This window comes from Electrophorus electricus, chromosome 9 (genome assembly GCF_041902795.1).
Source record: "Electrophorus electricus isolate QZ-2024a chromosome 9, ASM4190279v1, whole genome shotgun sequence".
Classification (NCBI taxonomy): Eukaryota; Metazoa; Chordata; class Actinopteri; order Gymnotiformes; family Gymnotidae; genus Electrophorus; species Electrophorus electricus.
In genome coordinates this window covers 21,983,125-21,995,900 of record NC_137505.1, presented here as the reverse complement: position 1 = coordinate 21,995,900, position 12,776 = coordinate 21,983,125, and the positions used below count along the sequence as shown (strand labels likewise).

General features: G+C 43.4%; 1 protein-coding gene across 18 annotated transcripts in view; it reads left to right on the top strand.

The window, feature by feature from the left end:
• Positions 1-12,318, top strand: part of LOC113585667 (claudin-10-like) — a 37,640-nt gene extending 25,322 nt beyond the window's left edge. For 17 of the 18 annotated variants that reach the window (XM_081720730.1, XM_081720739.1, XM_081720737.1 and 14 more), the window contains 5 exons: positions 2,980-3,126; positions 4,678-4,839; positions 4,940-5,027; positions 11,463-11,570; positions 11,736-12,318. In XM_081720730.1, the coding sequence (XP_081576856.1) occupies positions 2,980-3,126; positions 4,678-4,839; positions 4,940-5,027; positions 11,463-11,570; positions 11,736-11,925 (695 nt within the window). In that variant the 3' untranslated portion in view covers positions 11,926-12,318. The remainder of the gene's footprint in view (positions 1-2,979; positions 3,127-4,677; positions 4,840-4,939; positions 5,028-11,462; positions 11,571-11,735) is intronic. The other variant, XM_027023304.3, reaches the window with a different exon arrangement.
• The last annotated feature ends 458 nt before the right edge of the window (positions 12,319-12,776 follow it).

The window sequence follows — 12,776 nt, the reverse complement described above, 5'->3', positions numbered from 1 at the left end:
CCTAAAACACTGTTTCTGTGATAATGTTTTATGTTATTTTAACTGAGCCCCACAAACGTAGACATCTTTCTACACTGTTAGAAATCTTTAATTTTGTCACTTTTAATAAGTACAGTGTAAGGGTTCAGGCCAGGACTGGCAATCTGCTAGGCTGGGTTAGCCACACCTGTGCTCTGGGGTAATCAGTTAGCCACACCTGTGCTCTGGGGTAATCAGTTAGCCACACCTGTGCTCTGGGGTAATCAGTTAGCCACTCCTGTGCTCTGGGGTAATCAGTTAGCAACACCAGTGCTCTGGGGTAATCAGTTAGCAACACCAGGCCACACCAGTGCTCTGGGGTAATCAGTTAGCCACACCTGTACTCTGGGGTAATCAGTTAGCCACACCAGGCCACACCAGTGCTCTGGGGTAATCAGTTAGCCACACCTGTGCTCTGGGGTAAACAGTTAGTCACACCTGTACTCTGTGGTAAACAGTTAGCAACACCTGTGCTCTGGGGTAAACAGTTAGCCACACCAGTGCTCTGGGGTAATCAGTTAGCCACACCTGTGCTCTGGGGTAAACAGTTAGCCACACCTGTGCTCTGGGCTAATCAGTTAGCCACACCTGTGCTCTGGGGTAATCAGTTAGCCACACCAGTGCTCTGGGGTAATCAGTTAGCCACACCAGTGGTCTGGGGTAATCAGTTAGCCACACCTGTGCTCTGGGGTAAACAGTTAGCCACACCTGTGCTCTGGGCTAATCAGTTAGCCACACCTGTGCTCTGGGGTAATCAGTTAGCCACACCAGTGCTCTGGGGTAATCAGTTAGCCACACCAGTGCTCTGGGGTAATCAGTTAGCCACACCTGTGCTCTGGGGTAAACAGTTAGCCACACCTGTGCTCTGGGGTAAACAGTTAGCCACACCTGTGCTCTGGGGTAATCAGTTAGCCACACCTGTGCTCTGGGGTAAACAGTTAGCCTCACCTGTGCTCTGGGGTAAACAGTTAGCCACACCTGTGCTCTGGGGTAAACAGTTAGCCACACCTGTGCTCTGGGGTAAACAGTTAGCCACACCTGTGCTCTGGGGTAATCAGTTAGGAACACCAGGCCACACCAGTGCTCTGGGGTAATCAGTTATCCACACCTGTGCTCTGGGGTAAACAGTTAGCCACACCTGTGCTCTGGGGTAAACAGTTAGTCACACCTGTACTCTGGGGTAAACAGTTAGCCACACCTGTGCTCTGGGGTAATCAGTTAGCAACACCAGTGCTCTGAGTTAATCAGTTAGCAACACCAGTGGTCTGGGGTATAAGTTAGCCACACCTGTGCTCTGGGGTAATCAGTTAGGAACACCAGGCCACACCAGTGCTCTGGGGTAATCAGTTAGCCACATCTGTGCTCTGGGGTAAACAGTTAGCCACACCTGTGCTCTGGGGTAAACAGTTAGTCACACCTGTACTCTGGGGTAAACAGTTAGCCACACCTGTGCTCTGGGGTAATCAGTTAGCAACACCAGTGCTCTGGGGTAATCAGTTAGCCACACCTGTGCTCTGGAGTAAACAGTTAGCAACACCAGTGCTCTGGGGTAATCTGTTAGCCACACCTGTGCTCCTTAAGAGTAGGTTAATCTCACAGGCTCCCTAGTGCTGTCGCTTGGATCTCTTTTTCTCTCTCACCCTGAAAGTTTTAGAAAAGCCTCCAAATTTTGATTTGTATCACAAGAATTTTAATTCATATAAAGATAACTTTAGTATTTTGTATATTTTCTTTTTTTTTTAAATCAGATTTCTTTCAGTAAAGGTTTGAGATATTTTTAAAATATATCTAAAGGTATTTTCAGCTATTTGTTCCCTGACAATCATAACTTTAGGCAAACTGACTTGCCTTCCAGAACAATTTTTTCATGTCTTCAGGCATTCGTCCTGGGTTGTTTCATAGTCTTGCAATTTATTTTTTAGTAATTAAGTGCTTTGTTCACTTTTATATTGCCAGAGCACCACAAAATGATAGTAATGAAGCTTCCATAGCATTACCAGAGCTGCACAAAATATACAAAAGGCAGAAGATATTTTCTCATATCAGGCCTGAACCTGATATTTCTCATATCAGGCATCTCATTTGTTGGATCTTAGTGCTGCCTCAAAAATCCATATATTATTGCTTATATACAGTGCTTAGAACAGCTGACTGTCACCACACTTTCCTCTTTATATTCACCTTCACTTCAACATCCTAAACCTTCTCATCTGTGCTTAAACTGATTTTAAAGTTTCATAAAACATCAAATCAGGTATCTTGGTTACTGTGCTTTGTAGTTAATTTGTTTCTTCTTTAAAGACTCCTGTTGGCTGATGAATTTTTCCCCTTGTTGAATTTTTCAAGTGTTCAGAAATGGCTGGTTTTCCCTGACACTGCCTACTCTTTAGATCATTTATTTCATTACTAATTGGAGTCACATGTAGCCTGGGAACATTGGAGTTGAATACATGTTTTTTCTTGCCTGTATAGGAAGTTTCAAAGGTTTGCTATTCTTTATTATAGAGATCCAAGAGAATATTTTACACAAAATGAAATGTTTAAAACTTCATTTTTCTGCAGTCTAAGACATTTGAAGATGGTCTTGTAATGCTTACCCGCATTTTAAGTTGGGCACATGCGCGTCACCATTTATAGTAAACAAGCCCGATGATGAGCATAACAACAAAACACTGTACTCATGCTGTCACTTTCCTTAGAGGAGTTTCGTAAACACACACATGCACACACATCCTCTCAGGTTTAAACCAGTTATTCTCCTCAGTTAAAACAGAGAATCCTTCACAGTCTACTGTCATAATATCTCGGGTGAAAGGAAGAGTGTTTCTAGATTAGTCCATAAATTAGAGACTACAATGAGAAAAAGTCCCATACAGATATTTGGCTTCTTGATCTCCACCATTGGTTGGTTTGGTGTGTGTTTCACGCTGGCAATGAACTACTGGAGGACTGCCTACATAGGTGGCCAAGGAGGTGCATGGATCATAAAGGCTGCGTGGTACTGGTCTACCCTCTGGAAGGACTGCTATATAGATGCCACTGATGTTTCCACTTGCAGAGACTATGATGTTCTGTGGGTTGTAAATCCAACTAATACAGCTGAACGGCGTAAGTTGACCTGATGACAATATGTATCACTTCAGTTAATTTTAAAACTAAGCAACCTGAATTTTACATGATTGCAAAGTTAGTTATAATTTTACAGACTGTGTAATCATGAGTAAAACCCCTTCAACCTAGCAAGGCAAGTAAACACATTTTGCCAAGCATAGCAGTCCTCTTGCTTATAAGAAATAGTTTTGTTACAAAAAGAAACTCATATAACTACTAATCGTCACCAGGGGCTGTTTTGCCTAAAGTTATACTTAAGAGCCAGATGGTGCTGAAAGACAAAGATTATCATTAACTTCATTAGTTTTGAGGATATAGTGCCTTTTCAGTGCTCAGGAGTGAAAATATGAAAATGTTAAACAACAAACATGGGGCATTGAACAAGACATACTTTCTTATCATATAGAAACCTGTAACAGCAATCTTCTTTGTACACGACACAAATGCTTAAATCAGTATATGCTAGAATAGCATAGCATTAAAACAGGCTGAGATAAGATTTTGGATTATTTCATTTTCCCAAGAGGGCTTAGTTTGTAAAAAAAAGATCTTGAAAATTGAGACCCTGTTCTCTGAAGTTGCTTGGTTATCTGACGAATTACTTTGGTTACTTTGATTTGAAATGTTACTTTGGTTTGAAACAAAATAATAAGAATTAAAGAGCAGAATATAATTTTATTACCTCATTTTATTACCTCACTTTTATTGCCTCAATTTTTCAGGATATTAGCCTATTCTTTACAATTGTCCCATTATTCACTGCAAACATAAATTTGTATATAGAATAGTCTGTGGAAGGTTGAAGGTGGCATTATACCAGGATAAACCAAACTGAGATATTAAATTATGGTATCTATACCAGTTAAATCAAATTCACATAACTTGGCAACCACTGAATGGAGATATGATCCCAACGAGCTCAAAACCCAGCTAAAATCCTCAAACCCAAAAACTGCTTAAAGCCCCAACAATCACCATAAGAAGCTCTCTGAGTTGAGATTTTATGCAGTAAGCGCAAATGCAGATGGTATTTACATTATTATGAACAAATTATGCGGTGACTTCTGCCATGTGGAATGGTTGGGGCATTGTCATTCTAGAAGCGACAACTCCTAAAGGACAGAAATAGGAAATAATAAGGTACATTATTAAAAATATTGCTTTTCATATGATATTTTTCATTTTTTATTTATTTTTCTCTTAAAATCGTCGTTATTGTGGTGACTGTTGTCAGCCAGGGGAGTCTTGGTTCCTCTCAAGGTTTCTTCCTCATGCTCCAGAGGGAGTTTTTCCTTGGCACTGTTGCACTTGGCTTGATCACTTGATACTTGGACTTGGACATTTGTAAAGCTGCTTTGTGACAACATCTGTTGTAAAAAGCACTACATGAATACATTTTGATTTGATTTGATTATTAACTGACTTCAAAAAAGCAACATTTATAACGCCTGGATTTCTCATTTGTCATATATTTCTATTATTTTGACATTTACCACTAATTCCTGTAAGTGGCATAACTTCTAAATAGCTTTCTGTATTTCTGAATAGGCTATGTTCAGGCGGTGCGAGGTCTGTTGCTGTTTGGGATGGCCACTGGCTTTTTTGCTGCCATACTATGCTTTATTGGGATGGACTGTACAAACATCGGTGGAAATGAGAGAACCAATGATAAAATTTTACTGACAGGAGCTGTTTTTCATTTTCTTGGCGGTATGAAACTTATACTTTTGAAAATGGAAATGATACTTTTCTAAATAATTTTGATTGCCTTCAATCAAAAAAAAAATCATGCTGTATTTTTCTTCCAAAGGTATGGCTGATGCTGCTGGTTATTGCTTATTCACAGCTAGACTTGGAAAAGCAACATTTGCGCGTCTGGCTGGAAGAGGTGTCGTAAGGTATAGTGTATATAAGTGTTTATAGTGTTTTGTTTGTTTGTTTTTATATGGTTTACATAGAAGCTGATATATTTATTGTGTTTATTATGAAATGAGTAGTATGCAGTCACTTAATAAATTTAAGCCTTTATGAACAAATTTCCAGCTGCAGTCAGCACATGAAACTTAGCCTTATATACTGTACATATATACTGAGTTTTCCCGATGAAGCATATCATACACGTCTTGATGTAAAAGTTGGTGCCAGGCCGAGGCCCCCTCCGTCCACCAGAGGGAGGCCTCGAGTCAGGCACACCACTAATCAGACTTAACGCCCAACAGCTGGGCTAGACCTTATATAAGCCCAGTGACCCAACAGCTCATTGCTGGGTCTTTGCCAAAGTTCTAAGCAAAGTGCCTAGACGGTAACTTTGGTTATTGGAGTCTGTGTTTTTACGCATCCCCTCTCCAGTTTTCCTCCTCAAATCTGTCGCTCTCCCAAAACTCCCCTTAGCCATTACAGTTCCTTCCTGTTTTCATTTGGAAAGTTTTAGTTTGGTTTTCCCCAGTGCATTGGGACTGCCAGTCTTCCTGTGGCATCCTTGGTTCTCCCTTTTCCTATGCTCAGCGTGGTGTGTAGTTTTGTCCTCCGTTTCTTTGAAGAGCGATATACGTGCAGGTAGTTTTATAGCTGCTGCAGTCTAGTGGGTATCTTGTTTATATTCCAAAAGAGCAGCTGGAGTTCACTCCCCACCTTTTGGTTATTTACTTTTCTTGTTTTACCAGTTCTACAATCTAACTGTTTCACACACGGCTCACCATCATTAGAGTGTGGTTGCTCACCCAGTACACTGTTGGTGTCATCACCTATCTGACCTGGGTTTGAGCCCATGTTACAGAAAGACAGAGCCATGGACCCAGCTCAACAGTTGGATCTAGAACAGGTAAAGGTGGCTCTGGCCAATCAGGGGGTGACTGTTGGTTGACATGAGCAGGCCCTGCAACAGATCACTTCTCAGTTGCAGGCTCTGATGGACCTCCTGATATGAACACCAGTGCCTTCAGCTGCCGCTAGTCAGGAGGCAGCTGGGGCTGTGGCAGAGCCAGCCCAAATCCTGCCTACCTTGTGCTCAGAGCCGTTGCTCTCTGCTCCTGAGTTCTATGTTGGTGAGGTTGTAGGGGGTACCTCCTTCAATGCTCACTGGCTTTCGAATAGCAGCTCTCTTGGTTCCCCACTGAGTGAGCAAAGGTGGTGTACATCTCCCTTCTGACTGGGTGGGCTGTGGCAGGATTTGCTGCTGCCATCAAACGGACTTCTTACCATCCAGTCGCTGGAGCGACCATCCAGAGCTTTCCATCAGGGGAAAAGAGTGTTGGCTGACTACGCTATGGAATTCCATGCTGGTGGCCGAGAGTGGATAGAACCCCACAGTGCTGATGGCTGCTTTCCATCAGGGCCTCGGTGAGAAGCTTAGACGAACTGGTCCACTGAGATATTCCCGCCTCTCTCGAGCGATCTGGTACTGCGAATTGACATTTGCATACAGGAGAGGCACAGGGACCAGAGATTAGTCGAGGCTCTCGTGGAGCTCCACGTGCCTGACGAGCAGGGGGAGTCCAGATCCAAACCAATGTAGCTTGGACATGCCTGCCTTTCCCAAAGTGAGCGGGAGGGGAGGTGTCTGTACTACGGAAGCTCGGGTCATCTTTGCTCAGCTTGACCTGAGATCTGGGGAAAAGACAATGTCCGTCAGGAGAGGGAGGACCTCTGATGGACTCAATCAGTCCTCCCCGAGCTCAAGGGTTGTTCCTCAGTACCACAATTGCTTGGGGAATATCTGAAACGCATCTCCAGGCATTTGTGGACTTGGGAGCGGCGGGCAACTTTCTCGTTGGCCCTGCCACTGGTCCCACTGGATGAACCCCTACCCATTGCCACCATCAATGGTCGGTCCCTTGAGCCAGAGGTTGTTGGTCATCAGACTCGTCCAGTCACATTGCAAGTTGTCCCACACACTGAACAGATTGCGCTCCTGGGCTCCAGTCCCCCTAGAGGCCGCTTATTCTCCCTTTTGGGGCCCGAACTTCAGGCAATGGACGAATATATACAGGAATCCTTGGCCCTAGTTGTTCATCTGGCCGTCTACTTCCCAGGCTGGCGTGGAAGAAAGACGGTGGAATATGTCCCTGTATAGACTACCAGGGCCTTAACAAAATAACCAAGGACCACTATCCATTGCCCCTCATGACATCAGCATTTGAGATACTGCAGCAGGCCTCCCTTTCTACTAAACTGGACCTGTGCAGTGCCTACAACTTGGTGAGAATCTGGGAGGGAGATGAGTGGAAGATGGAGTTCATCACCCCCTCTGGGCACTACGAATACCTCGTCATGCCGTTTGGGTTGATGAATGCACCTGCCATCTTCCAACGGTACATCAATGAGGTCTTAAGGGAAGCTCTTGACAGGTACGTGTTCATCTACTTGGATGACATGTTGATCTACAGTCAAATGGTAGAAGAACCACCTGCTCGAGAACCACCTCTTCGTGAAGCTGGAGAAGTCCACATTCCATACACAAACCATCTTTTTGGGATTTGTCATCTCCCACAACGTTATGCATGGATCCAGCCAAGTTGCGGGCTGTGAAGAACTGGCCTAGACCCACCTCGGTGCGTCTGGTCCAATGCTTCTTGGGCTTCACGAACTTTTACCGCAGGTTCATGAAGACCTTTAGCACAGTTGCAGCCCTACTGACCGCGTTGACCAGGAAGGCATCTGGTCGGTTCTGTTGGTCCACCGAAGCCCAGCAGGCGTTCGAAGAACTAAAGCACCATCCAATCACAGCTCCTATTCTTTGGCTCCCTGATGCAGAGCTTCCATTTATCATTGAGGTGGATGCATCTGAGGTGGGTGTTGGTGTGGTTCTGTCCCAGCGATCAGGAGAGGACAAAACTGCATCCCTGCTCCTACTTCTCTCGGCGTCTGTCCCCGGCAGAAGGCAATTACGACATCAGCAACCGTGAATTTCTGGCATTCAAGCTTGCGCTCAAGGAGTGGACACACTGGCAAGAAGGGGCAAAACACCCCTTCCTGGTCTGGATGGACCACAAGAACTTGGCTTGCACACAGCAGGCCAGATGGGGACTGTTCTTTACCCGGATTGATTTTACTTTATTATACCGGCCAGGCACCCTAAACCCTATCAACCAGTGAGAATCCTGGCTGCCTTCTGCTCCACCCTCGACTGTTATCCCAAGGGCCCACATCGTGGCACCAATCCAGTGGGGGGTTGAGAAGGCAGTACATCAGGCTCTTGTGGCAGAACTGGACCCAGGTGGAGGCCCACCGTGATGGCTGTATGCATGTAAGGTGGTTAGTGCTCAGGTCCTTGAGTAGGGAAATGCATCCCCCTTTTCGGCACACCCAGGAGTCACACGGACGCTTGAGTTTCTCTGTCGGTGGTTTTGGTGGCCATGCATGGAACCCAACACCCGAGCATTTGTGAACTCCTGTTGCACTTGCGTTCAGTGCAAGGACCCCAGGACAAGGCCCGTTGGTCTGTTGCACCCACTGGCTATGCCTTCGCATCCTAGGTCTCACCTGTTGTTCAAATTTATTACAGGGCTGCCTCCATCAAGGGGCAACACCTGTGATTTTTGGTGGTTGTGGACAGGTTCTCCAAGGCAGGCCGCTTCTTTGCACTGCCAAAACTGCCATCTGCAAAGGAGACAGCCAAGTTATTGTTTAGCCTGGTGGTCTGTCTTCATGGGGGGCCTTCTGTCGGTTGTTGAGGGCAGAAGCCAGCTTGTCTCCACTTGGAGTGCACACCCTCCGCTCTCTAGCCTCTTCCTGTCCATCCTCTTGGTCTGAGCACCTATTAAGGGTGGCATTTGCCCACAACACCTTGTGGCAGTCCTCCTGCGAGTGCCAGTACAGGTATGCTCCACCCATGTTTCCCAACCAAGATGCCGACATGGGTGTTTAGTCTGCTTAGACAGTCAGGCGCTGCCGCTTAGCCTGGCAAAGGGCACGCAGGGCTTGTTAATCTGCCGCTGTTGCTCAAAAACATTACGCTGACAAGCGACGGCGACCTACGGCGATTTTTATCGACCTGGACAGCGGGTTTGGCTATCAGCCAAGGACCTGCGTTAGCGTGGGAATCCCCACAAACTTGCTCCTCGCTACATTGGGCCATTCAAGATCCTTCGCTGCATAAACCCTGTCTCTTATTGCCCTGCCCTTCCCCCATCGTCAAGGGTCCACCCCGCTTTCCATGTGTCTTGCCCGTATTGTGTTCGGTGGGCCCCTCCAACCTACCGGGTCCACACATAGTGGACGGGGCACCAGCATGCATGGTCAAGCATCTCTTGGACGTCGGCCGGGTTCGTGGTGGAGTCCAGTATCTGGTGGACTGGGAGGGATACAGGCCCAAAGAGCAGTCCTGGGTCCCCTCCTGTCACATCCTGGACCATGGCCTCATTCGGCAGGATCGTGTGGCTGGCCTTGGGATGTCAAGAGCCGCCTCTTCTGGGGGAGGTCCTGTAAGGGTCTGTGCCAGGTCGAGGTTGACTCAGGCATACCACTAATCAGGCTTAACGCCCACCAGCTGGGTTAGACCTATATAAGCCCAGTGACCCAGTCACTCAGTGCTGGGGCTCTGGCAAAGTTCTGAGCCAAGCTCCTAGCCAATATCTGTTTCGCACACGGCTCACCATCACTAGAGTGTGGTTGCTCACCCAGTAGGCTGTTGGTGTCATCACCTATCTGACCTGGGTTTGAGCCCATGTTACAGTTGGACTGATGGCAGAAAAATCAAGGCAACTAGGTTTTTTACCAAACATGTGCCTTGAGTGAAACTACTGAACAAGGAAAGAGTGTACATGATCAGAGTACAACTTACAACCTGTTCAAGAAGGAGATATTACTCATTTTTCCACAATATCATGCAGTTTCAATAAAGCACTATTAATCACTTCAACAAGATATCACACAGTCAGTGGTTTGTATCGGCTGCAGGACAGTGTAGATTCCCAAATGGTTGATATGGTGCTTACCATACGATGAGAACTTGGCCAACTGTCTTTGTCTAGGGGTGATAGTCATCTGACCCACATGTAAATCCTGAAGCCTAAAAACATGATTTGCCTCTGCACTGCTTCATTCACTGGGTAAAACATTTGATTGAGAAGGTATTTATTTAAATTCTACACATGTTTTAATAAAGGAAAATTTGACATTTACACTGCTTAGTTATGTGTAATCCCCTTCCCTTGCAATCAAGATGAAACTGCAACTTGTATACTGGACTGTATATAATTGAGTCATTGCAATAATTCTAAATTGCACAAACCTTTTTATCTTGTATAAAAATAACCTAATTTGGGAATTTGTATGTTCATTTTAAAAATAGAAATACTAATATATGAATGTTTGAAGTGTATCTTATGACACACATTTTCCCTAGTTGGATTGCTTGCAACATCAGCATGGTTAAAATTTGTGTTTGCTAAATTAGATACATTACTGTCTCATTTAGCAATAGTGAACAATAAATTCTATACAGTAAAGAAATTAACCACATCTCTACACCACATCAGTATTTAAAAAATCTGACTCATAAAATTACTTAATTTTATTTTAATGTTATATTTTCATAAAGAAAAATAAGTGCTATTTTTAATGCAAACATTAACATTTTTAATTAAGTGATGCATCAGACATAATAACCCATATCTGACTTGTCACAACAGATTTGCAATTGCCAGTAAAACACTAGTATCATAGATACAATAGCTACTGTAAAATTTATTCAGCACTTAATGTTTGATAGTTTCTGCCTGTCAGCTACTTAAAGTTAAAAGAGCCAAATATACACAATTTGTGACACATACAAAAGTAGAAATGAAAACAAACTTGTGTAACAAGTTTTTTGCAGAAAATTAAATCATATATAATGAATTTTTGCTGCTGAGCAGAAAAATCTAATGTCTTCACCAGTTTTTATCACTTGCAATTTGTGCAGAAAGTCATTGGAAAAGTAACTAGTGAATAACTAAATGAGCATGAATAATTTAGTAAAGGGAATTTGGAACAATAAATAAGTGCAGGGACTCAAGCCCAATCAAGTCATTCTTGGGAGCTAGAGGCATGATAATGCAGGACTTTATTAGTACCATTATGATTTAAAAACCTAACATTATTAATACCAAATATATTTACAAGACCTTTTATAACCATTTATGAATGACTGGCACTAATATCTTAAAATATACATAGTTAAATTAATTTAGCTGGCCGTGCTGGTATTTCATTTAGTTCACTGTGTGTTCACATAGAATACCTTATATGTATTAAGAAAGGCAAAGACCAAAAATATATATCTATGCTACAAACCATGGTGGGAAGAAAGACCATTTCTTTTGTGTGTGTGTGTGTGTTGTCTTTTATTTCAGATATGAAATAGGTTCTCCAATATATCTTGGCTTGGTTGGAAGTTTTTGCATAATCATGGGCTCTATTTTCTATGCTGTGTCAGTCTACAGATTCTTTTTACCAAACAGGTAAATGTTATACATTCTATGTACAAATCCCACTATTACAAATATTTTAGTTATGACATCAACAGAAGTTAGAAATAAGTTAAATTTTAATAATATATACAGAAAGTAAGATAAAACACGTGTGTGTGTGTGTGTGTGTGTGTGTGTGTGTGTGTGTGTGCGCAGAGAATTGGATGTGCCAGGACCAAGAAAGGACATGGCCCCTCAGATTTATGTTCCACTGACGAAAAATGAAACATTATTCAAAGGAGAAAACAATGCAGCAACTCAGTCCAGGCCCTCGAGTCTCTCAAGCATCCAAGCGTCTGGAACGTCTCGAAGTACAGAAACATCAGACAGAGATGCTTTTGTTTGAACTTATCAGTATTTCCAACTGTAAATAATGGTGCAGTGTTGCCACCCGCTACTTTTTAATAAACCCTAAAAACACGCTACTTCATATTTTACTATATATTTGTGTAATTATTAAATACAACTAGACATTATTCACTCATATGCAACAAGACAACAAACAAGCCAACTTACAAAATACATGTTTTGGCAGTGACCAAGAAGTTAAACTTTGGTATTTCATGGTCAGGAAATGACTGTGTGTTTTTGTGTGGGTTTTTGGGTTTTTTGTTTTGTTTTTTCCCCCCAGTGGTACTGCCTGATTGCACCTTTTCAAAATATGGTTCTCATAATTGTTGTTCATATTTTTAAGGCAAAGGTACTCAAAACCAACTATAAAATCCAACTTTGTCCTGGATTCTGTGCTTATTGTTAATTAATGCAACCAGAGATTTTCAATGAAAGACCGAGATGAAGTATATAAATAGATTCAATTTATTAAACACAGGCAATAAGTTGCACAGGCCTGAAAGAAAGCAAGCAAGCAAGCAACGTTTTATTTATATAGCACTTTCTACAATAGTGTTGCCACAAAGCAGCTTTATATATGACTGGGCCTAAGCCCCAGTAGAGCAAGCCAAAGGCGACAATGGTGAGAAACAACTCTCTAAGGCTGAGGGGAATAAACCTCAAAAGTAACTAAGACTCATAAAGGGGAGGCCGTACTCCTCTGGCTGACAACAGAGTATTCAGCTTAAAGAAAAGGGCAATTTAGGTTTAAATTAATTAACAGCTGGACCCACTGCCACTGAACACCCCCGTGCCTCTGGACCTACCGGATTAGTCGCCAGACACCACCATGCCTTCAGACCTGCC